The sequence below is a fragment of the Lineus longissimus genome, chromosome 15 (assembly GCF_910592395.1).
Source record: "Lineus longissimus chromosome 15, tnLinLong1.2, whole genome shotgun sequence".
NCBI classification, from domain to species: domain Eukaryota; kingdom Metazoa; phylum Nemertea; class Pilidiophora; order Heteronemertea; family Lineidae; genus Lineus; species Lineus longissimus.
In genome coordinates this window covers 9,070,400-9,093,236 of record NC_088322.1, presented here as the reverse complement: position 1 = coordinate 9,093,236, position 22,837 = coordinate 9,070,400, and the positions used below count along the sequence as shown (strand labels likewise).

At 41.2% G+C, this 22,837-nt stretch overlaps 1 protein-coding gene across 16 annotated transcripts in view; it reads right to left on the bottom strand.

Moving 5' to 3' along the window:
• LOC135499874 (dual specificity calcium/calmodulin-dependent 3',5'-cyclic nucleotide phosphodiesterase 1A-like) overlaps positions 1-22,837 on the bottom strand; it is a 190,692-nt gene that overhangs the window by 49,599 nt on the left and 118,256 nt on the right. For all 16 annotated transcript variants that reach the window (XM_064790884.1, XM_064790883.1, XM_064790877.1 and 13 more), the window contains one exon: positions 16,069-16,252. In XM_064790884.1, the coding sequence (XP_064646954.1) occupies positions 16,069-16,252 (184 nt within the window). The remainder of the gene's footprint in view (positions 1-16,068; positions 16,253-22,837) is intronic.

Sequence of the window (22,837 nt, the reverse complement as noted above, 5' to 3'; positions counted from 1 at the left end):
CCACTTCTTCTGTTGACACACACTTTTGCATTTTTAATATTGACTCATTGTGATATTCAGTTGGCCAAAGGTGTGCAAAATGAGATATCATTCAATTTATACGAAACTCACATAATTGGACCAAACAGCCCAATAGTACAATTTAATATCATTCGTGTCTTATCTTCTGATTTGGCCTTAGCGGTATAATAGAAGTGGCTTTCCTAGGTTAGTGGTTTCACTTGCCCCATTATTGGCAAATAAAAAAGTAATTTCACGGGCCGTGGGGAGGCATGTTTCCTGAGGGATTATCGCAAGAAAAGATGGAGTGGTTTCTTGCGGGTTGTGGAGAGGCAAGGTCGCGGCTTCTGTGGATGGTGAGGGTTCAATGAACGCTGAAATGACAAATGAAGAGGGTAGACGCGACTTGGTCTGAAAGGCTTTCAGAGCGTGATCCTTAGAAGTATGTGAGTGCGGGAAGCTTTTTTATTTTTCTTTATACTCCATCGCATTGATAGTAGTGAGATGAGGCGATCCTACTCTCACTGCTTCAGTTGGCTGCCGTTGGATCTAAATGTGCTTAAATTGCTCATCCACGGAACTACTAAACTTTTTGTGCCACGTTTTCTTCCAAATTACTAAACAAAGTTGTAAAAGTAGATTTGACACGCCTTCGGGGAGATCTATAAATGTGTGGCTATCGTAGAAAGCATCGTGAGGTAGAAGCTGACCAGTGAAAAAGCCGCCAATGTTATTATAATCATTCAGATTGCTAAGCCCCAAAAGATATAGAGAAAAATGTCATCTTCTTGTTATCATCTCTTATATTGGGCAACTTTCAAAATGGAAGATTTCACAGATCATTCACCAAAACTAACTCGTGCAAAGCCAACAGGAACCAACCACCCCCGCACTCTCATACCTCTTCCTCCCCTATGAATTTATAATATCAGTCATCAACTATTAGAAAATCTCAATAAAACTTTCAGAAAGCATGTTTCATTTCGATCCATCATTTCAGCGATGACATACAACACTTACATACCATGAATAACAAACTCACAACATTACACACACGGCAGGTTTCGCGTGAAGATCCTAAATTTACTGCCAACAGGCGTGAAGGCAGATTTGTTATCAGCAATAACAATTAAAAATTTTTATGGTAATTTTATCGAGAAATGGCAATTTGTTTCAATCATGACAAACTGAATAATTGCCTAAAAAACTGAAAGTATACGTAATTAGATTTTTGTAACTAATAAATTGCTGGTTTTATTGGGGGAATAATTGGTGTTTATGAAGAGGCAGGGGTTTTATCATTGTGCTTTGATTAATGCATGATGCTTTAGGGCAGAACATATGTTGAGCTGAACCTTAGTTGGCACTGAACTGTGATATCATATATTTTGAATTGTACCAAAATGCTATATGTACGAAATCAGGCCTTTCACCAATCACAGCTAATAAAATGTGTATAATATAGTATTCTGTGCGCTTGATAAGGTATTTGTTACTTTTGACCAGAACTATTCAATGCAACATTGTTGATGCTTAGCTTAATATCAACATCAACGGAGTTGACCGTCAACACAACCTGGTACATTTTGGGCAGAACTAACCCACAGACATTGCCGAAGTTTCATAAGACCAGAACTGTACTGTAATGCCCCCAAATTAAGAAGAACTCGCAATAATCACAACCTGTCCTCATTCCCTACCAAGCAGCCCCACAATGTTCAACCAATGCAACCGGAAGGAAGATATAAGACTTCATCGGATTCCGTTTTCGAAATAACCTTGTTTACAGACAAAGAGAAGCTACTCCCCTCCGATAGATCTCTAACCTTACAAATCATACTGTCTCAAGCCAATCATAACAGACGGGCCTGGAGCTCTACCAAACTACTCCCGACCCCACGTCATTCAACCCTGAAATCAGGAGGCTTACAAAACTTCTAGCAACGAAATGAAACCAACGCAAATGGTAGGTTTCTTTTCCTATTCATGATACACAGCCCCTCCATCGGGCTGGGAGTGATTGTATTGGGAGTAATCATTACTAAAGTTTACCAAACCTTACACTCGCTGCAGATGTGAGTTACCGGGCAATCAAGGGCAATCCCGGGCAATGCTGCTCAGGACTGAACCCCAACGTTACTGCTACCGCTGATTGAGCAACCCGGCCCAGTTGTGCAGTGCCATACTGACATGATACAGAGTAGTACACGCAGTAGGCTCATTGACAATTTTTAGCGCCATCAGACGTAGATCTACGTCGCTATTCCGACAAATCATATCCCCTTCCAGCCAGCTGGAATGACGACTACCATGATGACGGCAACGACAGAATCACATCCGAGATATCAGAAGTCACATCCGATGATTATCATTTGCCAATATGAAAGTTAGGGCCAGCTTAACAACAAGAGATTCTGAATCGAATTGAGTTTATCTTAGATGAAATAAAAGGTACGGCAAATGTTTAAGTTTCAAGTTCCATTCCACCAACCCACGACCGGTGCACATTCCGGACCACGGCCTCACACCCTCTGACTGAACCCGACCGATTCAAGATACGTGGTTATTATTTGCCAATTTCCCTGTGATGGATTTAGAAGCTCTTGATCCCCTTTGGGATGAGACGCAGATCAGCCTGGGATGCTGGATAGATCCAAATTTAGATGGCTGATGGCCTGTCACATGCAAACGCCAATAACAGCCTTGTTTCACGACAACGAGATCCGAGGCCCAGATTTTTGTCGCATTTTTTTAAATGGACTTCTGGAACGAATTCAAGAAATCAAAAATCGTAAACATTATAAAATTGTTTTTCGAAAATTTGCCTAAGGGTTAAAGAAGATTGAACACTAACCTAGGACAGTCACCCTGATAACTGTTACGAAAATTTCAAACATTTCACCGCCTAAAGAAATCCCGTCGCTAGATTTAAATGTCACGTTTTAAACTCGTGACTTTTCTACTGTGATATCTAAATACCCTCTCATCTCAAGTTTAATTTGCGTAAATCAATCTCGCAAGTGATGACATTCGATACATGTATCACGTACATTGTAGAATTGCATCTTTTGTGCGAGCTAAACCCAGATGGCCTTTGAAAGGAATTGGAGTTAAATCGTTGTAACAACCAGATCATGGCGTGCATACGGAGACTCGGAACGCGACATCGCCATTTAGGGTTACACTTATGGTGCAATCGACAAAAGGAGTTTTCAATTTAGTGTCCTATTTAAGGTGTGGAGATATCGTGCGTGCAGGAATGAAGCTGTCTGTAAGCTGAGGTGCTGGGAATGAACACTTTCAGTTCCAGAAAGAAACGAGTGACTTTTCTCTCTGTGATATCTAAATCTAAATATTGGTACCCTACCCGATTGTCTCAGAAGATGGCATCACAAAGGATGAATTAGACAAACAGTCATGCCTGCCATTTTTATGATGACATCACACACATGTCTTGGCGCAATGTAGACATCACGTAATTATAACAAAGTCTCAGGGTCTGTAATACGCGAGATGCATGTTACAGGAGGACAAAATCGAATTAGCATCATTTATAAACATTTAAATAGAAAAACATGGAAGACATGACCGATAGTGTTATTTGTCCGGTGCTGCGATCTTCTGAGGCGATTGAGTACCAATCTATGCAAAATACTCTTTCAATAGGCGAAAAGCGTACATGATGAAGAGGACTTGTGCATTCTCCTCTCATCTTCTGGTTCAAATAATCAAATACACACTCAGATTTGTGAATAAAAGACTAGTTTCGAACCATAGACTGGTTGCCTGAGTGGAATCGAGCTTTCAGCGGCCTGGAAAGAGCCGTCTGCAATCTCCCCAAAACACCACATGTCTTTTAAATGCTGAATGCTGCAAATTACGCCTCTAACCGTAATTTTTCCTAAAATTCACTACAAATCTTTCAAGGCTTTGGACTCTCAGAACAGATGTTGAAACAAGGTGGTAGCACGCATTATTATGGCCCTGAAATCACGAGGGAAATGGGTAATAAGTAGCCAGCTTTGGCATATTGGTAAAATCTCATGTTTCCAGAATATTACATATCCCACCAACTCACTGCAACGAATTTTGACAGACTAGACTTTACTCAGAAACAGAATTAACCAAATGCACTAAGTGAGTTACACACACTTAGTTCTGTCATTGGAAGGGAATATCGGATTGCAACATTTGCCTCTGGACCAAGACTCCGCTATCATGATCAATATAACTCATATTTCATCCCTGATTGGTCTCTTCATACTGTCGTGCTTGATTAACTCGGCCGGAACCCCCACAAGTGGCCGTTTGAAATGACCATCATGCATCACCGTATGTCATATAATGACATCCGAGTGGGATTATAATGGGAGACCGATAATGTAGTATGACAGTCAATTGATATGGCAAGATTGAATAATGAGGAGGGGAGAGATGGCTGAACGGATGATAGAACATGAACAAGCGGTAGCCCACTGGAAACCATTGGGACAGTCCAGGGGAAAATACCAGACATGCTTAACTGAGAAGGTCTACCCACTGGATAAGCGTCAATCAAAGTAGTCAATGGCAAAATATGCAAAAGACAGCAGGGAAGTGCCCACTGGAAAGCCACTGGAAAAGCTAAACGAACTGGAAGTCAGCCTTATGACTCGAAATGGTGGAGAGCCACTGGAGAACACTGGAAATGCTACACTAGAAGTCGGCCTTACGATTCAAACTGGTTTAGGGACACTGGAAATCAATTGAAATCCTACAGTTGAAGTCAGCCTTATGACTCAAAATGGTGGAGGCCAGGACAACAGAAAACCACTGGAAATACATGCTATACTGATAGTTGGCCTACCGACTTGAATGGTTTATGTTAATATCATCTATGATCACACCATTAGTTAGCAAATGGCTGGAATAACACCAAGCTTTGAGAAAAAGCATATCCTTCAGCCGAGCAGCTATGGACAATACATCATCAACTCACAAGCGTTGAGAGCAGCAAGATGGAACCAGATAAGGCGCGATCAATGGGGCTCAGAAAGACATTGATTAATAACGGGCGGGTTTGAAGAGCCTGGCCATCAGAGGGCTTGCCTTAATTAGCCTATGCCGGACTGGGGGTAATGAAGCTTTTATGCAGCACTCATTGCCAGGCCTGCGTGATTGGAATTTTTTTCGCAGCCTGTGGATTTTTTAGTTGCAACCGATGATGGGCATGGATCTTCCGCGCTTCATCTTATTAGCTTTGCTGCATTCTACTTTGGTTAGGATATAACTGAGATGAGGACAGTGTCTCTTGCTCACGTCTCAGTCGGAAAGACCTATCCATGCTTCCCACTTGGGGTATTTCGCCTGCCCGGACATTAGGCAAAAGCCATAAGGTATCACAGTTTGATACCTCGTCGAAAGGAGTGCTGGTATTGGGTATCTTGCCAGCGATATATGGAATATGTTTGTCAGACATCCATACCACGAGACCGCGCAACAGTTGAAGTGAGAATGTCTGCATCACCAGAGGGAGTTCATAGCTAAGATTGGAAACTTCTCCAAATTGCAAGTCTTGTAGTACAATGCTACACTCGTGAAAGTAGAAATGTCCGAGAATCATCAAATCAAGGATGTTTAGCGGTGCCAGAAAATGCAAGACATCTATTGCGCACCAATGCAAGCTTGCCAGAAAAAGCCTCATAATGGCAATTTTGTGTCTGGTCAGACACAAGAAAATTGATCTTTATTAGGCCATAAAACCCCCATCAAACTGCGCCCGTGTGCTGTTATTCCTTCATCTCAGCCAATGCAATCAGGAAAGAGATGACAGAGGTGGCGGCACAGCGGTTATCGGCCATTTGCTGTGCATTTCTACTTAATGCCACCGGGAAGCCAATGCATGGAAGGTGATCCAATGGCTGTCTAAAGTATTTTCAACATATTCCCAGCAGCTGTTATGTTGTTTAGGCAAAATATCGGGAGTACATTGGCATGGGCAGCGTATCGGGAAGCACGGACGTAACTTGAAGCTGCATGCAAGACATTTGTTTCTCTCTCCCTCTGGAGGTACATGTATCAATTACCTTGATCTCGTGTGAAGTGTTGTATTCGTAACATATTGATACTCTATTCTAAAACGTTCATTACCAATGGACTGCTGTTTACACCGTGTATGCACTATGCACCTACCAAGCCTCATTTTGAAGTCTGGGGTTATGGTTTGTCAACCACGCCCAGCCTTGATTTCCTGCTTCACCATAATAATGAAACTAGTGTAATTTGGCCAAAACCTGGAGAGAATTCGGGATTCAAACTAATCGTCATGTCAATATGTGGCAAGGATTTATTTACTATGGTATCGCGAGAGCATAGTAAATAAATGAGAAATTAATTATTCATCACAGCAACCGGTGCATTCGACAATAATGAGACTATTGGGCTATCAAGCGTGGATACTATAGTCAACAGTAGGTGTTGTGAGGAACAAGGTACATGCAGACAGTAGCAAACAGTTCTTTTCCCGCTCCTATACAAAACATTCCACCATATGGTATATGCCATTGAACCATCTAATATGGGATTGGGGGCCGTTAAGTTAGTGGGCTACCTATGCTGTAAGGGACAGCGTGTTTGAAAAGTTAAGGACCATTTTGCCAGTGCACACGGGTGGAAGGGGGTTATGAGTGCGACTCGGAGACCCCGGCGTGTCTGTCAGTCAGGCAGACAGTGGCCTCGAGGGGTTGGCGAGGAGAGACACTTCCCAAGCTAGTTCGCCTGTTGGTGAACGCATGGGAAGGGGTCACAAAAATCGGACATTTTTATGTTCGTTCTAAATGAATGGGGATTTAGCTCAGTACGGAGCACTGTTGTCTGCTAATGCAGGCGAGGGTGCCATATGCGAGGGATCCACTTCCGCGCAGTACTGCACCGTCTGCACATGTGCAGCACCACACGAGGTCATTTGCGCGCAGTAATGCGTCCGACTAATATTGGTAGATGATGACGATGGACTGTTTAATTTAAACATGTACATAACGTAATAAAGACATACACGTAGCAAATAGTCGGCGCTAATTGAGAACACGATTGTTGATATCGGCTCGATTATGATTGTATTTCTAGTGTCAATCCTGTCAAAACAAATACGCCATAATTCCAACTAAATGGCGATTGGTTAATTACCTGTTGTGCATAAAGGCCGATAACGATAATGTCGACAAATGGCCGGATGATTGGTTGATTAGAATTCTATTGGCACAAAATGTTGCAGTAATTGCAATGGTAATAGGTCAATGGCACTCACAAGAATTGCATCAATGTGGCCATGACGAGAGACAATTGTCATCATCATCATCATCGTCATCACCCCCGGCGTGGTCACCCTATTAGAATTTTGCTGGAGGTATATGGCCCGCATAAGCCACGGGATCTTTTTTGCATAGACTCTAGGTCTATATACTTCCCTAACCGTGAACAGTTACCCAGCCCATAAAAAGAGACAGAAAAAAGCTCCATTACTGTTAGATTCTAGTAAATAATCTACACTTTCAAATATATACTCTCTCACACTGATAAATCATTTTGCACACAAAAAAGCTTTAGTTAGATTCTAGTAATCAATTTACACTTTAACGTAATTATTCTCTGATAAATCATTTTGCATACTTCCAAATTTTCTTTGTATCTCTTCCAAGGAAAGCAGCTTTTGGTTTCGAAGAACTTTCTTAGTATTTCATGAAATTAGCTACATGTAAGAAGACCAATCCCCATTTCTTCATCGGAAGTATGTCCACACATTATTTTTATTATTTCTATTATCGTAATACTTCTCTCTCTTAGTAAAGTGAATAACAGATAAAACTTTTTAGAATAGACTCCAGACAATTTATACAAACTGCTGATCATGACCATAGGAAAAAATAGTTCAACGCTAAACAACACATCAACGGCAAAAAAAACGCTATTTGACCACAGTGGATTATTAAAAGAACTAATCACAAGGGATTTCCCAAGATTGATACAGAGATGAACACATTCCAAAGTGATTTCTAAGGATTAATACAGAGATGATCCATATTTTCATCACTTAAACCTACAATCCGATGCTACACACAGATAATATCTTCAGAAAAATTGACAAACGCACCATCATTTTGCCCAAAAGGAAAAAAAATATCACAAAATACGTTCGTTTTGTGCCTCATGGTGATTACATAAACCCTGCTTTTATCCCAGTCTATTTTTGAACCAAAACAAATACGAAAACAGAAAAATCCTATACGCATCACAAAATATATCAATTAGCCCTGAAGGTACTGCATAATTTACATGTGTATACAAAAACCGTGATCCAATCCGATCCACTTTTTTTCGCAAAATCAGGACACCACAAAAGAAACAGATGAATTTGGATAATCCTACGATCTAACACGTTCTTCTCCTGCGTGTGTTCCGAAGAGACAGAAACATGATATCAACGTCAATGATAAGTAGCGGTACATCCATACGCCAGTCTGTACACTCAATATTTCTGCGATATCGTTGCCGCATCATGAGCAGGTAACTGTCATCGCAAGCACTGGTTTATCTGCTAGCACTGAATAGGTACAAAATTGTATTATTGATGATTTTATTAGCATAACCTGGAGCGTATTGATCTCGTTTCTCGCGAACGTTCGGTCAGGATCAAACGATTGGTGATATAAGGTGTTCAGTATAAGTTATTGGCTGGAGTGTCTGCTATTAAAAGACAACTATTTTAAAGGGGGACTATAGGCAGGAGCAGGGGGTTAAATTGGCCATCTTTGGGTGATATGCACAGTAACGGCCGGACACTGGGTCATGTTAGATTCAGTACTAAATATATTCCTGGTACATGTACAAGCGAGAATAGTTTTGACGTACTGTGAGATGGGAGAGACTGCTATTGGCGACCTAGAGTAGCTTTATTTTGTCTACTCTAATAGCTGCTGCCTTTAGAGTCCCTTTAAACAAGAGCAATGCAAAGAGGTGATGCGATCATTGTGTGTATAGGTGATGAAAGTGTGCATCATTACTTTGCGCAAATTACCATCAATGTTTACATGGACTATACGAGTTCAAATAGGTCACGTGTTGAATACCCAATGTCAGGACCACATCAGTTCATTATGAATAGGTCATGTGCCGGCTTGGCTTTCGTTATGTTGAATCAACGGGTCTTAGATCGGCGAAGCTAGGGTAATTGGGCTTATAGTAGATGACATTAAGCTGTCCATAAATCATGTTTTTATCCGATATGTTCCGTGTAACAAATTGCAGACAGATCGTCAATAAACGCGGCAATCGGTCAATCCACTTCTCTCATCTAATATCGAAAAGTTCAGTTCGCAATGTGCGGCCAACTGTGAAAACACGCAGACACTTCTTTCTTTTCATTAATTGGTTCAAATTTAAGTGCATAGTTTTACATGGGGACGACAAGATTAATCACCAAGATTAATAAGCAATAATGGTGGTAGTGGGAGCTGTCAGGCATTCGAATAGATTTACTGTATACGCAAACATTTTCATTTTTGGAATAAAGTATTTTTGTCTGTCACAACATACGATTGGCAGCTTTGACAAGTTTATAATCGTTCTTCTTTTCCATTTCCTCCTACACTTTATGACCACTTTTTGAAAGCCGCTGCAGTCGAGCATGTTGCGGCAATTGGCGAAGTGACTTTGTCTTCAGCCATGGGGAATTCATCACAAAACAAGTTACTCACTTGGCTGGTGTATTATGTTTGCTCTAACATCAGCAGCAGACAAGGGACCTGGAGTAAAGGGACTTGCTCAAGATTACCGATAATATGTCTGTGGCGGGTATTAACCGCTGTTCGGATTTTGAGTATGACACTATACCAACAATAATCACCGCTTTCACTCTGAGTCACTGATACGATAGTGTTAGTACTGATACTCCGCAACTCCGAGTCTTTATTAGGGCTACCTACACCCCGGGGAATTGGCAACAACCTCTCCGAGGGGCAGGATGGAGGCCCACCACATTGAGTCAATCACTTCTCAGATGAAAGGCTACCTCTAAACTGAACCAGTGCATAGACTCGTATATTTCAGCTTACTAACTGATAATGCAACTCTTTGAAAGAAAAAAAGTTGGGCGCAGGAGAGAAATCATAGCATATTTGTTTAAGCGCAAAAGAGAGAGATGCAACATCAGTTTGAAAACCTAAACATCTATAAAGTTGCCTGTTTCACTTTATGGGCCATTAATGCTGTAGCACACTGCTATTTCGTTTTATGGGCCATTTAATGCTGTATCACACCACTATCAGTACCATCCAGATCTTGATGACCGTTGGTCCATTTAGTCGAGGCAGTATGATTTTACGTCCATATGAGCTCTCATTTAGATAAATGGGTTTCTCCAAATTGCGGCTTTGCGGATACTGTGTCTGAGTTTCGTTCCATTATCTTATACAGTATAGGACCGGAATTGGGAGGGGGGGGGGGGGGGCAGTAACAGAACATTGTCTTATAAAGTTTTAAAAATTCTTGGTATACAAAAGGAAAATTAGGTGTGAGATATCTTAAACAATATTTTTCAAACAAAACGTCTTAAAAAAGATTTTCTCTGGGAGAAACCAAAAATGTTCAGAACTAATATCCTAACCTTTAATACCACCCTGCGGAAATTCCAAGACAGCATCAGTTTGCCAGTACCAGGTTAGTGTTTCCCTGGCCTAATTCTCAGCCAGACACACCCTTCATCAATTAATACTAATAGCGTTATATTAATTACTCATGCCAAGCATATCTTATTACCACGTGGACATGTCGAAATCACGTGTGGCTGTGAGCAATTTCGTCTTTGGGTCATTGCCAGATTAACCTGGTATTGTATTGACCCTGTAATAGAAATCATATGAGAATTCGTCGATATTCAGGGCGATTCATCACAATTTCAAACATTTGGTCAATGAGTTTTGTACCACAAATTATAACATATTTTTACACTTGATTTTGTAATCACTACATCTACGCAACATTATGGATCGCAGTCATTGAAATGTGTAAGCAATAATTTCAGAACTAATTATATTTACTACGATCTTCAAGTCTCACGATTGAGTAGTATACATGGCCATTTTATCATTTTGCGGCCACCTACATTCTATTGCGCAAAAACCGAATAACTTTTTATCTCTCTGCCAAACTAGCATGCACAAAATGGACAATTCTTTGGACACTGGCTCCCGTGCGGAGCTTACCGAGGAGGAACACGCATGATGCTTTGGGAAGCTTAACTATACGTTATTCTGTGCGGAAAGCTTGACTTAGATTGCTATAGTTTTTGCAATAATCCCATGTTTGCACGACTTTCGAACGAACCGGTATCGTGCAAAGGTTTCGGATATTTATCTCTTTAGCGTTTAAAAAATCTGTTCCTCATTATACTCAATCATTGCTACACACCAAGTAGCATTGGCTAAAACCAAATCACACAACCTCACACTTCGAATGTCGGAATATAATGGAACGTGATGTGGCCAAACGTTTCCATATTTGAAGGAGTATAGTAGCGGGAGATGCCGCCGGATCGAATGACACCTCTTATAAGTAAAGTTACTGTTTAGAGGACAGCGCTGACTGGCATGCATTTATCATGTTATTAAGAATTTATACCAACACTTTGTGCCAACATACAGACGTATATCTCTGGCCTCCAGTCGACGAAACACATGTCATTACCCACCTTGAACTGGAAAACATCTTTGCGACCTTTTAGGCATGATTTTTATCATGTTACAACATATTCCGTTCCATTCCGTCAATGTACGGCCTCGGAGGGGCGGGGGCAACAGACACGCCAACCTAACATATGTCTCTAAAGTTAACGGATAAGACAGAGACTTTGTGTTCAAAAGTTGCTTAATATTAGCATGGTACACGTATCCGGTACTGCCAATGCTGACCACAACCGGACTTACTGTGTCCACTATTTCTACAACCACAATGGAAAAACTACCTCCAAAAAAGTCTTAAGCAAACTTGACCATGATGCACAAGGCTGTCAGCACCGCATGCACTATCCTATAGAGATGCAATCAACGTCAAAGACATAAAAGAACGTAACGACCAAACAAGCCAACACGGCCACCAGAATCAAATTATCCATGCGTTTCTTCACCACGGTCAACGAAGTCTTTTTAGAGGTCTCGAGACGCCAATTTGGCATGCTCTGTATTCGCGAGGTGTCTACAGGCGATCGAGATCTGATGAGTTGGATTGGACGCAACGTGTTTGGAACACTAAAACATTTGGCCATTTCGTCCAGGTGTCTAAATTGATTGGTTCAGGAGATATAGTAATATGAGGTTCTGGTGAATTGTCAAGAGAAATCAGACAGAGGTTGTCCAAAGGTGGTTCGTTTTCTGATGCTATGGAAAAAGTATAGCGCTGATGTAGCCTCATCCTGACACCAAGTGATTTGTACCACGTACGGTCATACCCGCCCACCCCACTACCATCAGCATTGCCGTCACGTTTTGGCTCCCGACAAGATCAAACTCCTATTTGTTGCTTAAGAATCGTTTTTGCCTTCAGGTGTCAAGAAATGTGTTACACTTCTTGTTGTCCACCAAGCGTCACAAGCAAAACAAGTCGCTGATGCATTTCTTAACATCAACAAAACGTCAAAAGCAACAACCCTGTGGCGCGTTCTTGACATCCACCAAACATCACACGCAACAAGTGTCTTGACATCCACCATATGTCAGCAGCAACAAGTCTCTGTGGCATTTCTTGACGTCCACAAGGCATCACAAGAAACTAGGCTCTGATGTGTTTCTTGACATCCACTTGACGTCACTTTGGCTCCGTTGTGCTTCCTGGTGTTAGGTCGCCATTACGCCATGAAAAAAAACCCGATACGGTTTATTTGGACTTATTTGGTCAGGACGCATGATAGATTACATGCAAGCGAACTGACAGAATACTTCTAAAGGGAATGCCAACTATTTTTATGCCTTATCTCCAAGTGCAATATGCTAAATGAAAATCGCATCAGGTGCCAAACAGCGATTACGAGGCAGTAATGATGCAACTTAAAAGGAAATGAAAACATCAAACTGTAAAAAACGGAGCAGAACAAGCTGTATGCAATATCCTCTACAGCTCTTCAGTTCAAGTGTCACCGATCGGGTTGCGTTACAGGGTTACTACAGCTACTGAAGCTGCAAGAACATCTCCAACGTTCCCATAGCAACGAAGGCAAACACCATCTCATAGGCTTAACTCAGATTGGTTATGGTGGGTTGCGAAATCATTGGAGACAGGTTTGCTCTGATATCATTTTTCTTGTTCTTCCTCTTTTGCTCCTCAGTATCAAATGTCCCACTCATATGCGGATTTATTGAATCTTAGGTAATTTCGATAGTTCTTATTTTCTTCAGCATTTCTTCTAAGGCCTGAGTGTGTTGCTGCCATCTGCAGTTGTCAGCAGTTATTGTCCAGTGTTTCCGCCGTTGGCCAATGTTAAGGGAGTTTCAGTCCACATGATGGTCATTACCGCCTGCAGAAAAACAATAGTATTCTTCTCTGTCTTGTCTGTAACATTAAGTACATTTGTATAACTTTCTCATGCATTTCTGCTTTGACAGGTTTACACAAATTGAGAGGTGTCTTTTCCACAGGCCCATTACAGGCAATACGAGCCGGGTGTAGAGATGTGCTGTTATCGACCTCCAGATGCCTGATAATGTATCGTCCTCCAATACTGGCCATACACCTCCCCAACCTGGTTTGTCCTGCAGAGCAAGTTGCTCAGGTCACCCCGCTCTTTTCCGTATCAGGCCTATTACATGTAAATGAGGCCCATGAACCGGTGTGCTCGACCTCCAGATGCCTGATGAGTTATCATCCTCCTGTACTGACCATACACAATTCCTCATTAACTCAGTTCGTCCTGTAGACCCAAGTTTCCCAAGTACTCTAGGTCTTTTCTACATGAGGCCCATGTAAACTAGGCTGAGTGTACAAAGGCGCCCCTCAGCCACTGAAATCGACCTCCAGATGCCTGGATAATGATCATCCTCCTGTACTGACCATACACAATTCCTCATCAACTCGGTTCGTCCTGTAGACCGAATATTCCCAAGTTCTCTAGGTCTTTTCTACATGAGGCCTATTACATATAAACTAGGCCGAGTGTACAAAGGCGCCCCTCAGCCGCTGAAATCGACCTCCAGATGCCTGATAATTTATCATCCTCCAGTACTGACCATACAACTCTCTATTAACCTGGTTCGCCCCTAAGAATGAGTTTCGCCAGTTACCCTGGTTACGCATACGGTACCCAACTTGTTCGACTTCTCTACTGCCCGGTCGGCAAATGAACACGCTGATATCAATTTCTACGGAACAACTCCTTGAATGTCCTCGGTATTTTGTTACATCCACATGTACATAGGGTGTCCAGGCTCAACCAATATCCTCCCAGCTCATTTACACAGACTTTGTCTCAGTAGGAGGCTCGTGAAGAGCATAATGTCAATTACTTTCTTATCAACTCAGTTACTGATTAATCCTGTGACATTGGCGATGCAATTTCAGCGTTGGTACTAAATTTTGATTCACAATCCCATTTTCCGTTTCTTGAAATTTTCTGCATGTATCAACCGATAAATTAATTTCTGCGGGCACTTAATTCTTGCGGATTTTGCGAATAACTTTGAATTGTGAAGAAAAAAAATTGCAACTTTATTTTTTGATTGAAAAGCCAGAAGTAATCTAATAATCTGCCAAAAATATGAAAATATTGAAATTGCATGAATGAATAGATGCAACCATTTCCAGGATTTATGGTATCATGAAAGGCATCAAAGCATATCGTCAATCTCTACTTATAGTCGTCCCTTGGTGGCATTCAACATTGCAAACATTTTGTTTGTGACAAGGGATGTTTTCAATTAAGCGGTTTGCAGTGGAAGAAGCATTGGAAATACACCACACAGAGCGCGATCTCCGAATCCGAATCATCCATAGAAATCCAACGCCATCAATTTGTACGCAACTGGTGTGAAATGCAATGCTAACTGCTAGTCACGCCACTGCGGCAAAAATTTGCGGCAACATCACCAAATTGATCTCTAGTACCTTGCCATACAGAGTTATCCGAACTCAATTTCCCTTTTTCCACCTAAAGAGCAACTGAAGACAATGTAAAATAAATGTTACACAACATAAACAATGGTTGCCTTGGTAACAGGTAATATGGACGAAGACATGGATGATTGGTGAAACCACTGAATACGATCGCGGAAGGAGAATGAAGGACCAGATGTTATGGTCATGGGTCGAACGAGATGAAGAATTGAAATGGATATTTTATGTATTAATAGTGATATTTTTTCCACTCCCTTATCTTGCAGAGGCTGAAATATGAAATTGATCATATAAATCATATTTCCAGTGATAATGTTATAAACACAGCAAATGATCAAGATTTGAAATGGCAAAATACATCTTTTCAACACTCAACAATCATTGATGATAAATACAACATAGTACAGGTAATAAGGCATTTGGTGGAGCATCTTGAAACAGCCCGTTGGAAACAAAGGGGACATTCGCATACGGTGATACTCTCTTAAAGGAAGACTATAGGCAGGAGGCAGGTTGGCAAGATCAGGTAGCATGTGGTTGCCGTTTGGTGTCTAAGCTATCTGACAGTTTTAAGGAACTTTTCGCACTTGTACAAGCAATATTTTAATCATTGAGTCAAACTTCTCTATTAACTAAGCATATATCAGTCTCCTAGACACCATCAATTGAATTCTCTGGCTCCCCTCAAATGGGAAGTTTCGCAGCAATCTTTTTGTGTTTAATCAGCTGATAGCAAGACTACTGAGTAAACAAACATCGTAAAATCAGCTGATAGCAAGAATCTCAAGGCAATATACAAGCTTACATGTAGAACTCTATTGTCGTGCATTAGGATGAAATAGTTATTGAGGTGTCGATTGAAGACAGTTTCTCGAAGGAAAAGTTGGTGTGGACATACCCTTTATCTTTTAGAATTCTAAGAAACTTTAATCCTACCTGATCGAACAGACATGTGACGCCTCCGGTGTGTCAATTGCCGGCAACTTGTCCGTGCCCAGGTCGACACTTGCATAGGTTTGGTGGTCACTATCAATACTGACTTCGCTCGGTGTGCGTGACGTTGTCGTTACCGGCTTTGCACGAGAGTTACTCCGTTTTAGGACGGTGAGGGATCCAGTCCCTGGAAGAGAGAATTCGGCCAGGAAGATTAATAAGTTATCCAATTACAGTCAATATCCAGTCAATAAAACCATATATTACCAATTGCGGCACAGTTAACTCTGAAAAAAGGAACATGAATATTTCTTAAAGAGTCTAAAAATGCAAGTTAGTTTGAGGGGTAAGAGACTTAACTGCCGCGCAAATGAGGTGCGACAAAAATATCTCTTGGGCTTGATATTGGTCGCGAGTTGCTGCGATCACTGATTCTTGTCGCAAGCACCTGATGACCACCTCAAATGAGCGATTCTTGTCGAAGGCGATCATGATTACAGGAAACAGCTATTTAAATTGCTTACGTGTATTTGTGGGGAATATTTTGAGTGAATATATAGTCTAGTCATATTAATGACAAAGCAACCCTAATATCTGATCCGATTGTTTATCTGAGGCAATGTCTCATAAACTTCGAGAGATTACCTACTAAACGAGATAAATTCAGGAGTAAACTATCAAATTATGTTCTTCAAAAAAACTGCATGACTTAGCATGATTTGAAACTAATGTATGCAGTTCAAACCATCTTTATTTCACGGGCAAGATGCGCGTATGTTTCCAATTTTCAGGTAAACCAAGCTACAAACTTTTATCAATTTGGTGTTTTTCCCTTCCGTATCCAAGGGCTTTTCTACTAACTTCAGTGAACTTTTACTAGCATATGGTATTAAGATCATAGTTTCTCCTCAAGGGAAAATGGATTTATCTAATTTTGAAAGCAAATTCTTTGTATGATATAAAAGCACTACAAATATTCCATTCTTGTCACTCCCCAACCATCCCGCAATAATCTCGCCATCCCCTTATCCCCCGAACGGATCAACACAGTAATTATAACAATATCCCTCACATCAATACTGAAAGCTAGCGGGTAGCTGCGTGACATCTACAAAATGGCGACACGATCATGAAAAAGTATGATATGATCGCGGCTGGGACGTTGGATCAATCAGGGGATCCGGGGATAAATGTCGGGTGATGGGTGGAAGTGGTTCCGGATGGCCTGGGTGGAAAGGTCAGAGGTCAGTGTGGTTAATGAAAATTAAAGTACAGAAAACATGCGTCACATGACAATGCAGGAATGAATGCAATAAGGGAGATGATTTAGGTATCCTATTTATACTTCTGGATGGCCAAAGAAGGAAATGTCAAGGGAAAATGGCGGGCCAAAAAGTAGATTTTGCAGGAGTAGCACAGCAGAATGGAATGTTGCAATGCAATGAAAACAGTAGTGGCTATGGATGGTACATCGCCGGATCGCGAACTTTTTAAACAGGAAAAGAGATGGTACATTTTCTCATGCGGTAAAAAGGTAAAAAGTAAGCTAAAGTCATGGTCGTGTGAAATCCCCCTTAAGCAACCTTGTCTTGTTCTAAAGACAAAACCTGCATTATGTGCACGAGATAAAAGAAACAGTAACCCTATACATCTTGCAATGTAAATATACATGTTTACATGTCATATTCTATTCAAAAACATTCTTCATCATGATCAATGCTTTGTACAGTCACAAATTGCTTTTCCTGATGATCGATTTGATAGCCAGCGCAAAAAGGATTACCAATATGCGATATCCCCAACGAAAGTATAAGCACACTACAAGGAATCATTACATTCTGCTAAATATATCTCACGATATTTGGACAATAAAGTTGTGCGATCTGTCCTTTTCACTCGAGGATATCCAATTGGCTCAGTCCAATTATCTTGGTATCGACGAATATGAAATATTACACGATTATTATTGTTGTAATATGCGCAATTAATGTTATAATACTCGCGACGGTCACAGCAATCAGATCTATACAATCTCTGATGAGACAGATAAAGTCGACATCAACTGACCGTGAAATCGAATCAAGTCGTATCGGCGTGTGATGGCGTAGCCGGGAGCGAGAACATATGTTGATAGAGTTTCGCAGCGTCGGCGAGCATGATGATTTGTCAACAAGGGATGTTGACCTGTGATATTAGAACCCGGGGCTGCTCGGGTCGTGATATACACGCTGATGATGGTTATTGGTAAGATGTGGAGTCGCAGGACATTTCAGTGCCCTAACCAATGTGCTGAAGAAAATCTTATGCTGGGACATCAGGGTGGTTTGGGATGATGACCAAAGTCTGTAACACACATGAGGCCCACCCATATAATTTCTGACCTAACAAGGGCATTACATAGTAGCTGATCCCATCGAACAAGCAACATTTAATAAAGGATGGGCATTCCCTTCACGCTTCAGTCTGGCATGAAAGAGTTTAAACATGTTTAATTAAGGCGCCATGCACATACGTAGAGGCAACCTGCACAAGATTTTCGTAGCTTTCCTGTTTTTTTACCGCTTTGCCGAATTTATGGTCTTTGAGTCAAGTTGGACCGGACATATTTCCCTCCCCTCCGTGATACTTGTACATATTATGATAAACCACACAGTTGCTGGATGTCAATTATTTTGACATCCCTTCATTGCCTTGTGGGTATCGGTGGATAATTACAGTGCACCGTCTGTCGGGACATGGAGATGATTACAGTGCAGTCGACGTGTTGCTCATATCTTCAATCTAACCTAACCTCAAAGGGGGATATAGAGATGGAATTTCAAATCATGTCGTCACGAAAGTTAGTGTTGGCAGCCAAAGTCTGACAGTACAAAGCTCACTTACTCTAAAAAAAGCTGAGACCCTCTTTTCCAGTCTTCATGACGAAGATATCAGGCAACTTTTAATTGCTTGGGCGATATTCCCCCTCCCAGCCATGTTAGTGATGTACCAGGAGTATGATAGCATGAGTCAAGGGGACCAATTTACATTGGGGCTACGGTCATCTAGGGACAAGATCAGTATAGGACCCGGCCCGAAAGACTTTATGGCCAAACGTTACCAATTTCCTCCAAATGGATTCCTGAAACCAAGACAAATGTATATTCTCTACTCATTTACAACAATGGCTTGTCATACCCGTCAATCTTATGCAAAAGTGACCGACCAATCCATAGCAAATGGACCGTTAGTCTGTTTTCGTTCCCGATATTGCCGATTCCGCTGTTATTCTAACAATCTTGAGTGTCGTACCAGGACACTATATAGCCAATAACAACGAGCGTTATAATTCACCGTGGGACCGTTTTGTGTTTTCGTATGCCAGCGATGGTCAACATCCTTACGGTGTGTCATGAATAACGACCACATTGCTATATTGGACATGAACAATGGTTGCTGGATTTGAGTTCCTCGAACATATCGAGAAGAGTTAATCAGGGCAACATACTGCTTTTGATATCATAAATGTCTCTTTTTTGGCGAAATTTACGATTGATATGAGCATTAAATCGGGGAACGGTCAACACTACAGTTTACGCTTGCACCATAAAAGGTACAGTGAATAGTAAAATGGTCATATTACACTAGTCATCTCTTTTAACTCTTTAGCAGAAGTGCTTTATCTTTTCATTGAACCTTGTTGCCCGATGAATACCCTGTGAAAGCCGAACAACTCAGCAGGAGCCAGAGACTTTTTGGAGGTAAAATATTTTATGTTTGAAAAAAATTCTTTTTTTAACCTCCAATCATGCAACACTAATGTATTTCTCACGTTCTGTAAAATGAAACGATAAAACGAGAAATGACAGAAAACACAAATCATGCAGAAAGTGAGGCAAATCTGCATTGGCCAAAAAAACGTAACAGCCGACCTATAAAAAGCGCATCCAAGATTTCCCTTCTTCCTTCACCAAGCTTAGTGCAAGGATCATTTATGAAAAAGTGCTGCAATCGATGCACTAAATGAAAGCGAACCATCGTGGCCCTTTGCCTTGGTTGCAAGTTGCGAACCTAATAGCCCTTTGCCTGTTTCATACCCAGCGGATATGTTTGTGGCTGATGCCTTGTTCTTGTTTCCCTTTGTGTCTGATGCCGCCTTTCAAACCTTGTAACGAGCCCTGATTACTTGTGCAAGGAGACCGCCCAGGGGTTTCCCAACTCTCCAGCCTCTTTGTGAGATTATACTCGGTGCTTCAGAATACATTTGGCACTTTTGTGTTCTAATATCTCTGCTGAGATGACCATGCGAGTACTGTAAACCTGAAAACTGCAGCATCCATTTATCTTTGCAATTCGCAAAAATTTCCAAAATCAGATAAAAGTGCTCACGATTCTCGTGGGTAGATTATGATTTTTTCTCTCGATTGGCTATTCCAACCTTTTTTTAAGGAAATTTATGTTATTTACAACTTTTGCCAAAATACACCCAATGGGAATTTGATGACTTACACTACAGTACCAGTTTCTGGTTTAATGTACTCTGACGTCCAAAAAGGTATTGGAAACTATTTCTTGTAACATTTCTTTTTTATTTAGGGGATATCATTTATAACTCAAAAGGTTCTAATATTTTCTAAAACACTTGGTCATTTTAGTACAATGTGACTGCCGAGGGGTTTCTTAACTCTCCACCCAATTTCTGAGATGATTTGATCGGGAGGTCACTGCAGTGTTGATCGATTGTGCTGCACTCTCCTGTGCTTTGATTATACGAAATGACATTGCACCTGCTGCCCACGTTGACTTGATTAGATGCAGTGATCAGAGAGAGGGACGAATTGGTCATCGTTTTGATGAGAAACCTGATGGACAATGATGGAAGGTGTGTAGGTACAGGTCAGTCTGTGTAATGGCTTGGGTAAGTGGCCAAGAGGGCACTGGTTTGAACCCCATGGTTGGCGTGAGACTATTGGCACGTCTCTTTGCCTAACCTGCTATACTCCACCCATGTTATTAACAGACACTTGTCGGAAATACTTAGGTAGTTACGCTGATAGAGCGGCTCATCTAGGCCTAGATACAGAAAGGTTTCACAATAGACAGGGGTTAAGCGTAAAGTCAAATGATACCTCTTTCATAGTCGATATCATTCTGAACCATCAGAGTTAATCGGTTCGTTACCTCGCCTCGTACCTCTGAAGAAAAGCATGCCATAATTCTGTATCTCGTGCGCCTCGAGTTGTGGTGAGCCAATCAGAACACTGATTTCAAAATTGTGATTTTTCATGAATGAGTCATTTTTATTCTCGCCTCCAGTCTTGGCATGCTGTTCAATATACACTTTTGACACAGTGTTTTTGAACGTAGAAGACTAGAAGCGAGGTTGTTTGGATCATATCAAAGTGTGCTCCAGTTAAAGGCCTTCTGATTGGTTAATATCGGCGGTAGCGTGCGATCTAGTGAGGAATAACAGAACCAACTTATACAGGCAGATCTGCGTATTGCGTCAAGGGTTGGTGTATTAAACGGAGTCCGGGTCGGCGGAGTGGATCCAAGGCTTGAGGGTCAAGATGAGTCGATATCAGACTATGTACCTACAGACCCTAAACTTTAAAAAGAACACTTTACAAATGTGTCAAGACTGTTCCGAAATCATCTTACAGCTCAGTGACCTTAATTTCCAAAGAGAGATTGCCTCCATTGCGCTACATGACTTTTTACCAAAGGACGTCGTTTTCTAATTTCACTTTAGTTCTGTTCAGGCTCAACTTGTGAGATTGGAAGACAACGTATAAGCACCTTTGAAAAACATGCCTGATATAATAATGAAGAGGAGATTACAGGAAGAAAAGACCTGACTTTGCGACATCAGCTGTTCACATTACTGCTCCACGTCATCTCACTGATTATATGCATTAATCAGGCGGAGGTCAAAACACAATCAGTCTGATGTGATACTTGTTCGATGGGGAATAGGTTCAGGTATATTCGCGTGTCACAGCTGCATGGTTTTTATGGCTTTGCAGCAAAACAGCGCAAGTCGTGTTGGCTCTATATGAACCCGGCCTTGGTGGATCAGAAAATGATAGATACGCACGCAAGTGAAAACAACACTATTGAAATCAGTTTTTAGTCTGAGGGGAACAAATGTCAAGATAACATGCAATTAGAAAAGAGTATAGTGATGCAAACTTATACATGAACGTTTGATAAATAGAAGAAAACCATGCTTTTTGTAAAGGAATAACATCAAATTCTTCAATCCTGATAGTCTGAAGTAAAATCAATTAAAACCTAAAGAAGAGGAACACTGATTAATCCATGATCGAAGTAAATGAACAAGATAAAGCATTCCAATTAAAGCAAAACTGATGAAGTGCAAAAGTAAAACAATCGTCGTAGTATAGACAAGGTTAGTTAGATTAGCTGAAATACAACAAAACTGTACAACTTGGCAACAAGATCTCAATTTAGAAATATTTCGAGGCTGTGGAGTACATGTATGTAGCAGTCAACGATAATTCGTCTCGGTGCACTGAAGGTAAAATAGGGAAAACTTGCAGTGGGGGTAAGCTGGCCCTTCCATTGTGTTCTAGTCACAACCTCGAATGTGTGAGTAGATAACAATAGCATCGGCTATATCTTATATTATTTAAGGAAGTGACTACTTGGCAAGCCCGGCTTACCAAACAGCGACTTTTTCTTGTCCTGAATGGAGAGCCGAACTCATGCATATTCAACCATCCAGGAGCTCATTATCATTCGTGGCAACACGGTCAGCAACACTGGAGTT